Source organism: Taudactylus pleione, unplaced genomic scaffold, assembly GCF_031769625.1.
Source record: "Taudactylus pleione unplaced genomic scaffold, aTauple2 ptg000053l, whole genome shotgun sequence".
Lineage (NCBI taxonomy): Eukaryota > Metazoa > Chordata > Amphibia > Anura > Myobatrachidae > Taudactylus > Taudactylus pleione.
This window is the reverse complement of record NW_028284455.1, coordinates 10,587,786-10,606,766: the sequence shown is the minus strand read 5'-3', so window position 1 is coordinate 10,606,766 and position 18,981 is coordinate 10,587,786. Positions and strand designations below refer to the sequence as shown.

General features: G+C 42.1%; 1 protein-coding gene across 1 annotated transcript in view; it reads right to left on the bottom strand.

Moving 5' to 3' along the window:
* PLCL2 (phospholipase C like 2) overlaps positions 1 to 18,981 on the bottom strand; it is a 252,714-nt gene that overhangs the window by 11,976 nt on the left and 221,757 nt on the right. Inside the window, exon 6 of the mRNA XM_088463343.1 lies at positions 867 to 976. Coding sequence (XP_088319469.1) covers positions 867 to 976 — 110 coding nt within the window. The remainder of the gene's footprint in view (positions 1 to 866; positions 977 to 18,981) is intronic.

Sequence of the window (18,981 nt, the reverse complement as noted above, 5' to 3'; positions counted from 1 at the left end):
TGATAGTCAGCAATTTGCTCCTAAATGCCAGAAAACAGATGAAAATGGTCGTCAGACAAGTTTGTTAAATGTTTGATCTAAACAATTTGTTCAAACAACAGTTTTTGTCCATTTTCCGGCGTTTGGGAGCAAATTGCTGATGGTCATTTGCTTTCATCCCTTACCAGATTTTCATTCCAACCAATCATCCAGTTGGCTGGTTGGATGTAAGTTGGTCTAGTGTGTGGCCAGCTTAACAGTCCAGGTTTTATGTACAGCCATACTTGAGAACAGGTGTCTTAATTAGTACCTCAGTTATTTTGATTTAAACACCTGTGCTCAAACATGGATATCTCTAAAACCTGAACTGTTGGGGAGCCTTGAGGACTGTGTTTGGGAGCCTCTGTATAATAGAATAACTGTGACAACATGGCTTAAGTATATACATACTGTTTCAACCCTGATGATGAAGGAGGCTGCATATCACAGTACTGTAACTTTACACATCCATTCCTATGGTCTTGAGCTCTAAAATGATTGTGTTTCTCTTTATAATCTACTCCAGGGGACCTATTTTATATTATCTAAACATAAATGGAATATGGAAATAAAAGGTACCAAGAACAAGATATTAATTCAAGCTCTGAGCTGCAAACTAGTCTGACAAAGGAAACTTCCCCTTCTCTGCAGTTTTACATCTAATCTAAGGAGATTGCTGGCAATTTTTTTTTTCATTACAACAGGGAAGAAGGCGGCCAGGTAGCAATGAAACAGAGCTGTAATCCTTCCAGCCCAGGAACATATGGATAGACAACGATGAACTGCACAGGGAACACGGTTGTGAGCTTGAAGAAAATAATACATATGAAACACTGGCTAAAATCTACCTTCAATATAGTTATGTTCCATGTAAAGCTCTCGACGGCCTTAAGCATCTTCCTCTCTTTCAAACCTTCTTTAGCTCCAATTGAATTGATGTTCTCATGGAATTCCATGGCTGAAACAGATACAATGTGTGTGAGACAAGTACTGCTTTCTCTGCATCATCATATAATTGGCTTTATTTTATTTTTGAAAATTTTTTTTTAAAGTCATGTGCCTTTGCGTAATCTAAACTTCATTAAGAAAAAGAGAAGATTCTGGTAATTAAGACAACTGAAGGCAGGCTGGAGAAAACATATTTAAAGAGAGAAACGAAAAGTCCATATTTAATTTATTACAATCAAAGAGGTAAATAAAAACCCAGATGGTATAAAACTGGTCCTGTAAATGATATGATTACTTAAGTAGCTGCAGATATGTTGATGCAGACTATATTTAACCCATAAGAGTGTAAGAGCTAATTAACATATTATGATATAATAGTGAATAAAACTACTGTATGTAATGAATAATAGTAGAAAATAGTAGTAAATTATTCGTACAGGGAAAATCAGCACCATTGGCAGATGGGTGTTGTGGTGTTACTCTTTAGTGACACTGAATATGCATATAGTAACACACACTGTTTGTTTATACTAAACATAGAAGCAGAGCAGTAACAAGGCTTCACTGCGCCCTGTGCTAGCCATGCCGCCCGACTGCATGACGTCATGCCCAGGAAGCGGGCTGCCAGCTCCGCTAAGGACAGCAGCACTGCCACAGCATCCTCAGGATGCTCTGGGCTGCTGTACAGGCTGCCGGCTGCACGTCTGCAATGCCTAAGGCTAGTTTCACACCTGCCGCTTTTGGGCAGCCGGGCATGAAACAGGCGGTAGCCGGCCCGGTTTTTCCAGGCACTCTGTGCCTTTCACAAGCAGCGGCTTTGAGACGCTTTTAATGTGTTTTTTTTTTTTATATTGGGCATGCGCAGCAGCAGCTACTGTTGCAAAAGCCCCGCCGGCACAAGCTCATGTGTGTGGAAGGAAAAATTGTTTCCTTTACACCACTGGCGTGCAGGGAAGGCACGGGCACGGCAGCCGTCCTGCACAGTGGATACTCCCGGCTGTTACAAGGCAACCGTGCCATGCCCGGCCCATCGGAAAGGATCCCACTGCTTACTTGCTATCTGTTTTTCACACCCTGCAAAAATCCGGGCAGCTTTTTGCCGCCCGGTCAAAACCGGCAAGTGTGAAATTAGCCTAAAAGTGCTCTGGCGGTGCTGCAGCAGTGTCACTGGCTGCAGAGTGCCGTTCCAGGCACCCTACTAGCCAGATCCGGGTACTGCGGGGCAGTGTCTGTGCGCTGTAATGTAGCATTTCGCATGCAGATACACACACTGTGGCACACAGCATATAGGCATGCCGCATATATTTTCAATCAGCAGAAGCTGGTCGTGCGTCCTACTTGCATAATTTTGCAAATAAGACACATTTCAAGGTAAAAAGTCCCACAAAAATATGCTCGGCGCTACCAAGTTGCACGGCGCTCATGCGTTTAAGGTAAGATGTATGTGGACACAAAATTTTAGAATAGTACTAATAGTACGGGAATCGCTACCCATGGCAAAGCGTGTAACTCGCACCAAGTGTTTCCATTCATATGGCACAAAAACACTAGGTGAAGGAGGGCACATCTGTAGTACAAAATATATTGCTCTCTGCGTATAGTATAAAATATACAGTAAGTCATTATTCGCACTTTGTCCAAAGTAAGACATAGGGCACTGTCAAGGACATCCAGAAAGAAAACAAATCTTCAGAACACGGAGGCTGTTCTTAGAAAACACACTCTTCATACAACACAGAATTAAGCCCGGTTGGAGTTGTATTATTGTATTTGATTACAAATGCATTATTATGATAATGGCAATCTACCAGTAACTTAAAAAAGTATATCATGATTGTACAGTAGCCCAAGGAAAGGGACATTGCGAGAACAGTGAAAGAAGAATGCAATAAAAAACAACCTCATTATCAAACACTTGTGCAAAGCACATATATTATATTCACTTAGGGATTTATGTATTTAGCAGTGAAAAGAGTGGAGAAGAGGACCAATGGAGCAGTTGCCCAGAGCAACCAATCAGCTTCTACCTACCATTTAATAGAAAGTACTTGATAAATGCTAACTGAAAACGAATTGGCTGCTATGGGCAACTTCTTCACTGGTCCACCTCTCCACTGTTTTCACTGCTTGATACATCAACTCCTAAGTCTAATAAAAGACAGCCAGAATAGTGTAGCATTCATAAAACAGGATGGTTAGGTTATCAAGTCCCTTATCCACCAAAATATTTTTTTGCCATCATTTATCAATAAAATATAGTCATGCAGCTCAAAGATACTCAGCTGCCCCAATGACACTGGGCAAGATCATTAAGGGAACATGCGCATTCAAGAGTCAGGCATCCGGCTTGTGCATGCAACCTGGAAGGCCAGATATGGGCTTCCAATTCTAATAAAAAATAAATTGTGAAAAAAAGAGATATAATAACAAAAATATATAAAGATCCTTTTTTATTCCAAAAATAAAGCATTTTTTTTAAATGATTTTACTCTGAGATAATGAAAACAGAAGTACATGTATGCTTGTTAAATATGCTTAGTAAATAAAGAATCTTACTGGCAGGCTGGGGTTATTGTTAGTTTGGAACTAGGATAGGGGACATGACCGGTAGGCCATTTTTATTTTTTTCCCAATAAATGGCATTTTATTACTGCACATACTAGAGACAGGGGTATATCTAATGATCTACAAATGTGTCCTGTGAGCTGCCAGGACCCGTGCGTCTCTGCTAGCGCCATGCGTCTTTTTTTTTACACATTTTTTGCCAAAAATGTGCAAGGTGCAACTAGAACGCTCCAGGAGACTGCACTGATAAATTTGATGTGCGACACTTGTATATCTGTGTCTGTCTGAGTCTGTATATGAAGTCCAACGGAATTTGGCATGGAAAAAATCTGCAGCCGCTACATTGTAGCACTTTGTATATAGATTCAGAGCCTCAGTTGCACACAGATATACAAGTGTTGCATATCAAAGTAATCAGCAAAGCTCCTATGCTTCCTAGTCACATCACATTATGACTAATACACATTATCGTCAAACAATATGCAGAAAAAGTCGCCTTGTACTTGCAGAGTTGCACGGGACCTGGCGTGCCGAGAGGGGCTGTTTGGCGTGACTACAGCAATCTGTAAGTAGTTGCAACTACACACCTTACAGAAGCAAAGGAACAGACACGTTTTTGGACAAAGTACATACAATCTCCAGACTTCAGTATACATAAACAGAGAACAGTAAACAGTACCAAAATCGTAACCGCTTGAAAACAAACATGAACAAAAGATACCCAATATGTCAGCTATTGCCTGGAGAAAATATCTGCAGTGTATAAATAGTAACATGTGACAGTGTAGGAATGCATTAAAGGATGTTTCTGTAGCATAGAATGTAGTGGAGTTACAGGGAGATTTTCAACATCAAAGAAGCCATCACCCTAATTACTGTAGTTGTCCAGTTGAACATCCACAGCTATATTACTATGTGAGTTTTGTGGATCCAAGAGGCATGGCTTTTCAATGGGAAAGGACATATTCCACGTTTGAAGGGAAATATGTTACATCACTGCAAGGAGCTCACTCTCCTAGCAAATGGCTGACCCACGGAAGTGCAGGAAAGACATAAATGTAATGAAAATAGATATATTATACCCAGATTAAAGTGAACGTGAATTTATTATTGGCAAAATAATATATATTTATTTTCATTTAAGTCCCAATGGAGTAGAGAAAAAGCTAATTAATGCAAATAAACCTAGAACATATTGTAATAAAAACAATTCAATCTACCATGATTACAGATTTTACTGAAGATGAACATTTGTGTATTTTGATCGTGGATTATTTTTCGGGACCTCAGCAGTCTCCAGGAAAAAAAATCCCAGATAATTAGCCTCTTCTCAAGAAGCTGGGAGCGAAAACACATACAGTAGGTCCGTGAACAGCAGTTGAAGATAATTTCATGTGATGATTCATTGCAGATCAGGAGACAGTCTTTATAGCTACACTATTTCTTACAGGCTTATTTATTAATCTCTGGTGGTAAGGCTAATTTACTAAATTAATTATTGCCACAATTATAATAAAATTTTGCAGGGAGGCTGAGTGAGGTATCTTAACGTGACTAAGACTAATTTTCTGCAAAAATTACGCAAAAGAAAAAGACGCCAACTAGGGGATATGCACATGTGCGATGAAATTTAAAAAAAAAAAACTTGTTCAGTTTTACCAATTAAAAAAAAAATATATATTTATTTTTAATAATAGTTTACAGATTTTTTTTTATTTTTAAGTCTATTCCCATGTAAAAATTGCTTTATTGAAACAAATATTTTTTTTGCCTGATTTTGTTTCTCTCTGTTGTCACCATCTTGATATAAAAAAATCAAAATAAAATGTGTCTGGCCATACACATCGAGCGGCCAATTGTTAAATGTGTATGCTTACAAAACCAGTCGCTCAGTGGGCTGGCCGCTGGATCAGCCAGGTGTGTACCTCACATTAAAGTATCCTTTGTTTGTTTATGTTGATACTGGTTAAGGAAGTAACTGTATACACAGGCTCCAATAAGGTGCCCACTTGGTGTAGGGCTCTTTCAAACACTTAAACTGCATACACACACAATGATTTTTTAAACGATTATCGTTAATGATATAATTTATCGTTCAATCATTGAAAAAATCGTTCACTTTCTAAGTTAAAACGATGAACGATTATCATTCATGCGCGTTCATGTTTGTAGTTCAGTCAGACTGACCAACTCAACGATTTTCATTAAGGGAATATGCAAAAATCTTTTGTAGTTAAGAAAAAAAAACGTTCATTACATTTAGTAAATTAACGATTTTAGTAAACGATTTTCGTTCATTTTTCCCTTGAAAAAATGAACGAAAATCGTTTACTAATATTGTTCATTTACAAAATCGTTGTGTGTGTATGCAGCTTTAGAAATGAAAATGGTTGTCCCTGAAAGATTGTCACTGACAAAGTCCTTTTATACCCTCCCAGTGTTTAGTTGAGTAACTGCTCAGTACCGCTCTCTTGTTGGTACCGTGTGCTGGGTGCCATTCTCATTACCTATTATAATGCATTAGAGGGCATAAAAATTGGGGCACAGGTAGTTGTATGTTTTTACACAACCAATCAGATTCTGTTCATTTCTAGTACAATTAAGAAATTAAAGCAAACATTACTCAGTTGCTAAGGGTTACAGCAAAGATATATTTGAACCAACTTATAGGTCCTCATATTACACTAGCCTAATTATATGACCTAAATTCTGGGAGATCCTGGACAAGAGGTCCATAGTGGGCTCGCCCTGCTGCACAATGCTGCAATATAGCATCATCACACACCCACTTTAATTCGGGAGTCTCCCAGACCTTCCAGTAGAATAGGCAAGTATACCTTATGTATGTTGAGTAAGGTAAGTAGTACTGAATAGAATGTAAAAATACACTATAGGTTTTCTTGGTAATTTAGTAGTCCAACATTTGTTGCCTTCTTCAATTATTTCAACATTATCGAACAAGTGTTGCCACCTATATTTATTTTCCATCACATACAATATGTAGCTTCCTGTTTATATTTTCCAGACAGAGAAATATTTTAATGGGTTGCACAAAGGGAATACATACGGGAGGCCGGCATTCGGGATACCGACAGCAGCATCCCGATGCTCAGATCCTCACGGGCTTGATTACTATTTAACCCTCCCCCCTTCTCCCCGTAGCAGTCCCTTCCTACATCCTAACCCTAACCTACCCCTCCCTTCCCCTACAGCCTAAATCTAACCCTTCCTATTAGTGCCTAAACCTAATCCTCTCTCCTTGGTGTCTAATCCTAACCCTCCCCCCTTAGTGGTTAACCTAACACCCCCCCCCCCACAGCCTAAACCTAACCCCCCAGGTGGTTTCTAAATCTAAATCAACCCCCCTCCCTCCCCTGCTGCCTAAACCCAACCCCGCCTGCTTTACTTGCATAAGGCATGCCGGCAGTCAGAGGATTCCGGCGTTGGCATCTTAAGTGATGTCGGGATTCCGGCACCGGTATTCTGGCTGCGGGTCAGGATTCCGGCGCCGGGATTTTGACCACCGGCATCTTAACTGCATCCGGCACAAAGTATTCAGCCTTCTCATTTTCCTCTCTGTATTTTGTCCCACAAGAGCATTGCCAAATCAGATATGCAGCCTGCATGTAATGGACGGCACGTGTTTAAACAAGATCCCTAAATGTGGCACAGATGCAAGTCAGACAACAACATTATACTTCATGAGTCACATGTCTAAAATCACAGCCAATCACTTTTTATTTTAATAATTCACCTGGGAATAAATTGGAATTTAAACCCTTTATATTGTTCATGAAACTAGTGACTTTGGCTATACCATATACAGGAATCTATATAACAAACAAAGGTAATACGCGCAAACAGGGCCGACGAGAGCTCTGATGGTGCAGGGTACTGGGGGTGGACGCAAATCCGAGAGGTGTGGGCATGACCCCCCCCCCCAGACATGTAATAATCTACTATGCGCGGTGACGCTCGCTGAGCACAGTGGGGCAGCTTCAGGGGAGGGGGAAGACGGGCGATCACTGCGATTGCCTCCACCGGTAACACTTCTTGGGCAGTGAGAGGAGACTGCTGCAGCAGCACTTTTCTCTCTATCACTGTCCAATGTGCCGCTGTGGCTGTTCTGTTATACAAAGAAAACACAAAGAATGAGCAAATGTCAGCAATGCGGTTTATAAATAAACAAAAACTGTAATTTAAGTCCACACAGGTATTGCAATACATGTACATGTTTAATGGATGAAAATAAATCTCCCACAATTTCTAAAGGCAGTAAAAAAAAAAACACTTTACAGATACAGTGACTGTTCAGTGCTACAATACACCACTGCAAAGGCTGAATCATCTATGGGGGTGAATTAATTAAGGGGTCTATGCAGGGCCGGATGAGAGCCACATGGGCCTGGAGCAGAAAATGACCAAGGGCCTATTATGAGAAGCAGAGAAGGCGTGGTCAGTGCTGTGTGGGTGTGGCCAGTGCCATGTGGGCGTGTACACCTCTATACTCTCAGCCCCAATGCCCCCCCTAATTATGTAAAAGAAAAAAAATGCTTCGTTTTGTGAGGTAAATAGAAATACAGTGTTACTACTATATGATTTATGGCTGGCCGTGTGGAGACCAGATGGCCAGTCATCATGTTGTCATGACAATGGGCCTATTTTTATGTGGAGGCCTGGAGCTGTAGCTCCATCTGCCCCATTGTTAATCTGGCCCTGGGTCTATGTACGAAGCCTTGGAGAGAGATAAAGTGGACTGAAAATAAGTGCCAACCAATCAGCTCCTGTCATTTTTCAAACACAGTCTGTAAAGTGACAGGAGCAGATTGGCTGGTACTTTACCGCTCTCCAAGGCTTAGTACATAAACCGCTAAATACGTTAGAACCAATGTGCCATTCTGGAATGGAACATCATGTCCAGTAACATGCACAGGAACAATGGCGATTTTCAGGTTACCATATATGACATCATGGTGATGTTCAGCTGCGCATCCTGCTGAAATGATTTGGCCCCTTTTTGTGACAGTTTCACTTGAAGGACTGTAAAAGGTTATCGCTTGTAGTTATGCACACGTATTCCGGTATTATAATGACAATGTGGCCTCTAAATGGCGCTGAACTATTGTAGAGCATAAATGTTTTTACATTAACAGGGCAAACAAACAAACTTCTAATTTGTAAATATAGCCACCCACTTTGTATTCTCTCTATTAGATAACCTTTTTCATTGTAGTTTACTCTGGCATTACCGTACGCCAGACTTTTTACACAGCTGTAGTATCAGTTTAAGCCTTGGCCTCTTTTGTAGTGTGAGGTTTGCTGTGGTGTGACCCTCTTTACACCAGCAGCATGGGTCCTAAGCAGCACTGATGAGGATCAGAGAGACTCCTGTGGGGGAGGAGAGCGACGGGGCTTACTAGCTGGCAGGAGGGTCTCAGTGGGTTACTTCATGTCTGTGACGCAAGGAATAAAATGAATAGCTAGTGCATGTGATATTATTGGTGGTGCCAGGTCTGAATCTACACTTTGCTGAACATGACTTGTGGATGAAATATCACATCTGTGCATATTCTGTAGTATCATTTAGTTTTTGGTTGGGGGGGGATATCTCATGCAGATATATATACTGTAGTATTCAGTATACAATGTACTTTCACATATTTGACAAATTATATTTTCACATTATGGTGTGAAAATAGCTGGTTAAAACATGTTTTTCGTTCTGCCCCTTGATCCACACAAAGGGAGATATTTATTAAATTATGATATTGTAAAACCGCAGTTTTTTTGTTTGTTTTTTTAATAAAAGGAAATGATTTAATTAAGGACAATCAACCAGAAAATGGCCAAAAAAATAGCAATTTTACAAAATGTCGCTTTTAAAATTCGGAAATTTTTTTGTTAAGAAAAACACAAGGCACAAAATTGTATAATATAAATCGGTAGTTCCCAAACATGCAGAAAAAAAAATGAGGTGGTTGTGACAAGTGAGATACTTGAAACGGCATACGGTTTGAGCTATGTTATTATTTTATTATGTGGGCAGCAGTTATATTGCTATAATAATTGTTGCTCCTATTATAATAAATTTTATTGACGTAAATAACAATCAATAATTCAACCTAAAATTACTCATATTAATAAAATTGTATTGCTCTCTTTATTTGGACCACTAATGTATTCAAAAATTACATAAGAGACTTTTTTGATGGGTTTTGCCTCCTCATTTCATACACAATGACTAATCAGTTTGAGGAAATTACATCACGATACTCTTGAATGTGAAAATCTATCAATAAACACATTGCAATACACAAGTAATGCTTAAAGATGTAAACACTGCTGGCCTGTAAATAATAGCTATAATAAGCTATAATAAACAGAGAGTACTGATGTAATAATAACTCTAGTGTTACTAAGTAAACCTTTTGTACTATATGGAATAACATAATCTGCACAGTAAACCATTATGGGTTATTCATAACCATGTGGGATTTGTGGCTTTTCTTTGATCATACCTCTCCTTGATGACGTCCAATGTCTACAAAATTGAAAGAACATTATCCTATATATAAATGATCCATCTACATTAACTCTTTTTATAGTGCACCCTTCAGTAATAAAAGTCTATGTAATAAAAGCCAGAGAAAGTTGGGTAAGGGGATTATCAGAAACTGCAAGTACCTTGTGAGGAATTGGACGGTTGATGTGGACAAATGTTGACCCTGACTATCTGTATGCTAATCTTTAATAGTCAACTTTATTAAGATCTGGCAGTAGGGCTGGATATCTATTGATTATTGCAGGCATAGAAAACCAACTATTGCCACAATTTATCAACATAGAATACCACCTATCGCTACCAATCAAAAGCACCTCGCCAAGGCGGATTACTTATTGGTTTACCGGGCCAGTTACAGGAAATATTTGCATGTGTGACCCAACGAGACACTTCTTGCATGCGAAGCGGAACCGAAAGCTCAAACTTGTGTTTTCAGTTACACTGGTTGAAGAAAAGAAAAAGCCAAAATAAGATAAAAATGTGTGTGTATATACATATATATATATATATATATATATCTATATACACACTCATACATATATATATTTACATTTTTATATGTATATATTTAAATAATAAAGCAATTTTTTCACTGATTATCTTCTGTTATTGCCTTCTGCAGATAGTGATATAGAAGGATTACGCTGGTACTTGTATTTACATGGGGAATAATCTGACGGAAGGATTCGACAAACACTGCTATTGTCTGCGGTGATCCTTTTCTCTCTCTAATACTGTATATAATAATAAAGCCATAAGAGCGTCGGCGCACAAGAATGGTTTTGTGTAACTTTGATTTGACTCATTGAAATTAAAACAAATAGCAAAGAAAAAGCAAATATACTGTATAGCAGGTTACTATGACAAAATGGTGTCCTGCACCATTGAAAAATGAGTTGTGTTGTTTGCACATCGTTTCTATTATATGTCTCTGTGCTGGAAATGTTTTGAAAGGCAAATTGGTCTACTGATCACAGGTATTGAAACTTTGTTACTGACATTTTTGGAGTTTGCAAGTGTCTCTATTTTCTAATGGTGCATACACACGGTCAGATTTGTTGTCAGATATGAATAAGAACGATTTTAAAAATCGTTCAATCGTTCATATCTGAAAGAAGATCTGACATCTGGGCCTGCAATGATGAACGATGTGCGTCCCCGCATTTCACATAACGATATCCGACATCGTCTGCGTTTGCAGTCAGATTTTGACGATTTCATTCATTTTAATACTGTCTGAAATCGTTCAAATCGTTGGTAAAATTGTTCATCTGACAGATCTGACCGTGTGTATACACCATAAGGCTATTTTCCAGGAATAACTATTATTACCATCCTAAAACTGATTCGTACCACAACTCCATAACAATACATATACTGTGCAGAATGTTATTTCCACATTGCCGTGTCACATTTGCTACTGGTAAACTTTAAGTAAATCAATAATTTCTAGCTCATGTTTTAAATTATTCAAGAAATGGCCTTTGTTTTTGCAATCGTTATCTAATAAACATTAAAAGCTGTCATACTACAATTAGCACATGAATTAACTCATCTTCCCAACGGATATCAAGAGTATAAAATGCAATTTTTCCCATGTGAGCCACAAGCTAGTGTACTGTTAATTACAGCCATTCTGTCAAATGCTTTAAAAAAAACCAGATGATTAAGCAAGCAGCGAATAGTAGGCATGTACCATCAGGGGCGCCGAGGGGGGATGGGGGGACAGGTATTAATTATCCGGACCCAAGCTTGTTGGAGGGGCGCAGCTGTATGATGGGCTGCTGTGAGTCCAGGGAGGCTGCTGTCGCTAAGTTCAGCAGAAGTCTCCACTGCTTGCACTGATCACACCCCCTCCTTGGATATGCTAGTGGCTGAGGGGCGCATGGCACCTCCCTGTGTAATGCGCAGAACCACAATGAATATTTTTCACACTTTTTTTTAAGAGGGCGTGGCCACACCAGAGCAATTAAGCCATGCCCCCTACAGTACTCGGGCCCGTCAACGCTCTCTATGGCCCTGTCTACCATATATATTTGTAGTATCAACTCATAGGACCTTATGTAATAGCCCGTAACTTGCAGGAACTGGCGTGATTCTGGCGATTTAGCAAACAGATTTAAAAGCAATAATTGAAATAGCCAGACCAGGTTAGGTTTGTCTTTGACATTATTGTCCCTTTACATCTACAGGCTAAATTGCCAGAATCACGGCAATTCATGTAAGTCACAGGCTATTGCATAGGGGGCATAAGTGGCGATTTAATTCATCCCTATTTATTACACCGTCAATCCGGAGCAGCATTGTGTCTTCACAATGAATGGTTTGGCCCCATATTTCGTTGCATGCCTCATTTGTTCCCCACAACATCCATCCCTCTCTCCCCTCGATTCTTACCTAAGCCCTCACCCTATCACCCCCTCAGTCCTTGTACCCACACTGCTTAGAGAGCTCATCCGTCTACATTTTCTAGTCTCAATTCAGCAGGATTAGGTACTTCTGCAGACGGTGCAGCACTCGAACATCCCCAATACCTCATGCCCTTTCCACCTCCCCTCCTCCCAATTTCCCCCCCGTAGCGTCCCTCCCCATGGTATCACATGGTGCGGGGAGGGATGTTGTGCTTGCGGCGTAGCCGTGCGCCGCCGAAAAGGGTGTGTGGCATTGCGGATAAGGGGAGTGACCATGTGAGAAGGGTCGTGGCCTCGCGTCCTGAACCCCATGCTTTTTACTGGGAGAGCCAGGGGGGTGCAGGAGGTGCGGACTGCCCTGTGAGCAGTGCTGCCTCCCTCACAGTGTCAGGAGCAGAGTGCAGCACACAGCTCCTGTCACTGTGGGGGGAGTCTGCACCTTGGTGTCACCCCTCGGTGGGTGACACCCGGGTACGGTCCGCATCCCCCTTGTTACGCCACTGTTCCCCCCTTCTTTTTCCTCTTCCTACTTCCCAGCACCACACAGAGCTTCACATATTCCCTTACCCCCCCCCCACCACGATCCAAGAGCGTGGGTCACTCGTAGGTGTTCCTTTCATAATCTCCCTGAAATGCTTTTTCATAAGTAGGCAAGTATGGCCTATATGCAAAGCCTAAAACCAAGCTATTTCTGCATGACTTGGTATTTATGACCGCCGGACCTCAGCCCAGCGGATCAAATCCCGACGCCGGAAGGCTGGCAAATGAAGATCCCGACTAAGGTAAGTAACTACCCTAACTCTCCCCTCCTAGTCCTAACCATCCCTTAGGGGTGCCTATCCATGACCTCCCCCTCTAGTGCCTAACCCTAACCTCCCCCCAGAGGTGCCTAAACTTAACCCTCCCTCCCTGTACCCTAAACCTAACCCTCCCAGGGGGGTGCCTAACCTTAACCTCCCCCCGGAGGTGCCTGACCCTACCCCCCTGTTCCCTTAGTCTAACCCTCCAGGGGGGGGTGGCTAACCCTAAGTCCCCCGGGGAGACCTTAATCTAACCCTTCCACCCTTGCGGCTATCCGCTCCCGGCTTACCTATGATCGGAATACGGGGTATCGGGATTTTGGCGTGGGGCTAATGATAGGCGTTGGTATTTAGACGTCTATCATTAGTCCCATGCCGGGATTTCAGTGTCGGGAAGCCGGCGGTCGGCATTTCGACCTTCGGCTTCCTAACTACATCCCATTTAGACATATGTTAGTATCCTTCCTTGTTATTTGTCTAACTAAAATTAGAACACAATGGAGGATATTTGGTATAACCGGTTGCAATTTGCTATCACAATCTTCCTGTGCATACAATTATACTGTATATTTTGTTTCTAAACTACCATAATAATATAGTAAGAATCTGACTGGTTGCTATAGGTTACAAGACCCCTCTGTCTACCAGTTTTCATAAATGGCTCTTTTTGCTTCCAATAGAGCACTATACATAGCGGAGCTGCTGTTATTTATACATTTTCTTTTGCAATGCTGCATTACATTTATTTAAATGCATTAGCGCACTGTTTTTTATGAAGTGTTTGAAAAAACCGGAATACTGATTATGAAATGTGGTATAAAACCCTAAATAATGGAGAAAGCAGGATAAATTATAAATCTTAAAAAGGTTCTTGAAAAGCATCTATAAAACCTTACATGTAGAGGCATGTTTAAAAATGTGTCTACATACAAGTACAATTTTTTCACAGATGAACATGCCCTAATCATACTAACAGTGCATTGGGGGGCAATAAACCACAAGAGCAGTTAGCAAATAGCTTTTATGTGCCTAGTGCAATTTTAGGCAATTAGATCAATGGGTTGGGCACGTGATTCCGGCGCACACAATGCCAGCAGTCTGAACCCAGACGGTGGAAATCCCAACATATGGAGGTAAGTAATCTTACCCTTCCACTAACTCTACCAAGGGCTGGTGAAAGGTTTCAGGACACCCTAGGCAAAGGTTCACAATGCCGCCCCTGTTTTCCCCAAACCCCCCGCCCAGCTCACAGACACAAACAGCGCCCTAATAATATTCACATGACCTGAATTAAAGGGATGATTCCCCCTGCAGTGCCCCCAGTAGTAAGGGCCCCTGAAGTGCCCCCAGTTGTAATGCTCCCTGCAGTGCCTCCAGTAGTAAGGGCCCCTGAAGTGCCCCCAGTTGTAATGCTCCCTGCAGTGCCTCCAGTAGTAAGGGCCCCTTAAGTGCCCCCAGTTGTAATGCTCCCTGCAGTGCCCCAGTAGTAATGCCCCTTGAAGTGCCCCCAGTAGTAAGGGCCCCTTTAATGCTCCCAATAGTGCCCCCATATGATGCCCCAAGTAGTAAGGCCCCTGTAGTGCCCCCGTAGTAAGCCCCCCTCCCCCCCCGCGCACACACACACACAAAAAAAAAAATACTTACCTTAAACCCCACCCCAGTGCCTGCTGCAGTCCGTCCCCAGTGCACGCTCCTCGGAACTATGGGAGCGACGTCATGACATCACTCCCATAGTGCACTGCGGGACCCGGAAGCCGGAGCTCAGGAGTGAGCTCCGTCCATCGGCTGCCGCTGGCACTGGGGGGGGGGGGGGGAGGAGAAGGAGCCGGGCGCCCGCTGGTAACACAATCTCAGTGGGCGCCCGGCAAATGGAGAGTGAAGGGGGTGCGTTTGCTGGGCCGACGGGCCCCTTAAGCCGCCGGGCCCCGTAGCAACCGCACCCTCTGTAGTTAGGCGGACTTAGAAGTGCCCTCTAGTGGCCGGCACCCCTAGCTAGCTGCCTAAGCTTGCCTAGGTAGCGCCGGCCCTGACCCTACCCCTAAACCTAACCCTCCCCTCCTGCAGCCTAACCCTCCCCCCGAGCCTAACCCTGGCAGCCGTTTGGATTCTGGAGCCAGGATTTTGACTCCTGTCCTGTTCTGAGTGCCGGCATTGTGTGCGCTGGTTGCCGACTACATCCCAATCAGCTATGTCGTCTTTGCTACTGTGTGGAGCAACTTTTAAACTTAAAAGTAATGTTCATAAATTAGCCTGAGTTGTCTATTGACAGTGTAGGGCCACCATCAGGGGGGGTCTGCTGAGACTGGAGTCCCGGGCCTGGACAATCGGCAGAAAGGAGGGGGCACGTCTGCTCCTTACGCCCACTCCTACTTCCTTTGAATTAACTGTGAAAGGGGGGCCGCTCCAACCGGTGCACTGCTTGCAACTAAACCCTTGGCCTGCGCAATAAAAGTAAATGACAGGGGACAATGGGGGCCGCTCTTACTACCCGCCCGCTTGGCTGTTCAATTAAGTTTTTTTTTTTTAAGCCGGCGTGCGTGCCACTGGAAGAGAAAGACAGAGGAGCTGCGGTGCGTGAGGACTCGGAGCAGCACCAGCCAGAACAGGAGAAGGCCTGGTAAGTAATGTTTTGCAGGCTTGCAGCAGCATGTTGTGCGGATATGAGGAGTGGCACTGCCTGGTTAGGGCTGGAGAGTGAGGAGGAGAGTCAGAGAGGGAGAGAAAGGAGAGCTGAGCTGGCTGTATTACTTATATAAGCAGGCGCACAGTGAGAGAAAGCTGGGTACATTAGAGAAAGGAGAAAGGAGCAGAGGAGATAGATGTGCATATTATAGGGACAGGTGCAGAAAGGTGAAAAAGAGAGGAGCTAGGTGCAGAAGAAGAGAATGGGAGAGAGCCATGTATACTAGACAGGGGCAGAATTATAGATAGCTGTGCATACTGCAGAAAGAGTGACAGACAGAGATAGCAGATAGATTTCATTCTGATTGTGCATGACAGTGACGCATGTCTGGTGATCTGTATCTTTCATGTGGACATTGATAGTCATGCTTGTACTTCTACAGAGGTGGTAGGATTGCTGATCTATCTTTTGCTTATGCCACGAATATAGACTTTGTTATTTGCCTAAAGAGCCACCTTGACATCGTAGCAGACTAGATAATTTTTCTTATTTTGGCAGTGTGCGGGGGCCTTTGCCTGTTTTGTCAGTCCCGGGCCCCACAATTTCTGATTACAGCGTAATCCCTTTGTGACTTGCAGTGGTGCCAGACCTCAGTGTAGGAAAGGGGAACAAGGATTAGTATAGGAGAAGTTGATGGAAGGTGAGTGATAAGTGTCTTTGGGATAAACAATATATTATGCTGATCCTAATTTGGACACATTTATGCTTTAGGCATATAATGGTTTAAAAATGACCATAAATACACATATTACGCATACAGCAGTATCAACTTTAAAAGATAAACGTTTGGCTCGCTGTTATGTGTGCATGTGTGAATAAGTTACATTTACATTGAAGAAGTATAGAAACATGTTTTAATGTTAAAGGTCAAGAAAGGTCAGTCTGCCGACTGTGGATATCCCATCTGACCACACGGCAAGAGGAGGACATTTGATAACTGCTCCTGCTTCATGGACTAAAGTCTGGTTGATCCCCTGTGAGATTCCACAGCGTTATTTATGTGTAATCTTTATTATCTTCCATCAATCAGCCACATCTTCTAGAATTATTCTCCGTGCTCGTTTTAGTGTAATATTATTGTTCCCACAAGCATATTCATTTCTGCTCTGATCACCCTTATCACTTGGCAACTTCAATTCAAACATCAAGCCACAGTTTTCAGACCAGCTTTACCGCACACATAAAGCAGACTCAGCGGGCAATCACGCTTCTGCTTTCTTTTTCTTGCTCTTGTCCCACCATGGAATTTTAACGTTTTAGTGGTGTATTTAAAATTTTAGAATGTGTTATCACACTCTACCTATAATATGGATGTTTTTTTAGTGAGAAGCGCAATACACAAAAAACAGATGGAAAATCTACAGACTATCCAGCTGTAAATCTCTATTTTACTGTGATACAGTATAAATTCAACAATTCTTTTGTGAAAATATACAGTATATTTAGGTTCTTGCTTTCTGAGTCCTGGTTTACAGAGTGTAATACAGATGTACATCTTTGTTGCAGTCGCGCCAAACAGCCCCTCTCGGCGTACCGGGTCCCGCGAGACTCTGCCAGCGCCGGGCATCTTTTGCATTTAAAGTCGCAATGTAATGCGACTAGGACGCGCCAGCAGACTGTGCTAATTCATTTCATATGCAACACACATATCTGTGCGTGAATGAGTCTCTGATTCTGTATACGAAGTGCTACAATGTAGCGGCCGCAGCTTTTATCATTCCAAGTTCCGTTGTTCTTCATATACAGACTCAGGTGCCCACAGATATGAGTCTGCAGAGTCTGCTGGTACATTGCAACTTAGACGCATTTTCGGCAAAAGTCAAAGGCAAGGCAAGTCACGCTGCGTGGCATATTGAGGCTAGATGTATGAGGACACATCTGTACATACAGTAGATCGTCAAATTGATAGAGATACATATAGCACCATCATTCACTAAGTGCTTTATAAATGGACACAAACAGTAGTAAAACAAGACTGGGCATTAACCATACTTGTACACTGACTCCTGGAAGAGCAGGTCACACTTTTTGTTCTGCTCAACTTCCTAAATAAATCAGCAGGACTTGATTTTGCGACATGCCGTGAATGGCATTATATTGGTCACAACACTGTTGTGCAATGACGCAAACCACAGTATTTCACAATGAGGTCAGGGCCAAGATGATGTGATCATCATGCCAACTACACTTGAGCCTTGGACCTCACCTCCATGATTTCCCAGAGGTCTAAAATGTTTGTGAGGTGTTGGTATTTACATACAGAGAGCCAAATTCAATTATTCTTTAGCGAACAAGTTAACCCCTAGCTCTTGGTAATTATTATGGCATGTGTGGGTAAACACGCATTAACTGAAAAAGGGCTTCTGGACGCTCTGGACGTTAAAGCTCGTGGCTACAACCGTTTTCCTCACACAGCAACATATCGAGGATAATTCAATTCGGCCCAAAGAATCGGAGGACCAGCTCACGAACGTGTAATCCACAGGAAAAAAAGAAATATGGTACATAAGGTTAAGTGCCATATAGTGCTTACTGGTGCTGGCACATTGCAAGGAGAAAAAGTGCCCAGTGGGGTTATATTCACTGATGTACTAAAGACTGTTTGGGGTCAGAAGTTTGCTTAAGAATAAAAGGAGAATATATGTACATTTGAGGGAGCTGTGCATACTCTATGGCTGGTAATTTAATAGAATATCTTAGTTGTGTTGCAGGTTGGGAGTTTGATAAACCTGAATAGTGAGTTTTCAGGGAACACAAATGTTTGGAGACTAGAATCTTGTTGTGCAAGAGAAAAAAAATTCCCAGTTACCAGTAATGGGAGCCAGTAATGATGTCCGATTATGGTCAGATTGGAGTGGTCAAACTGGGAGATATTTTGAGACAAGTGATGTACAGTATGTTGGTACAGTTTCTTTAATGTATTTGTATGTTCATAGATGTATTTTATATAGATTTGGTAACACACATGCCTAATGAAGAAAATGACAGAGCGGA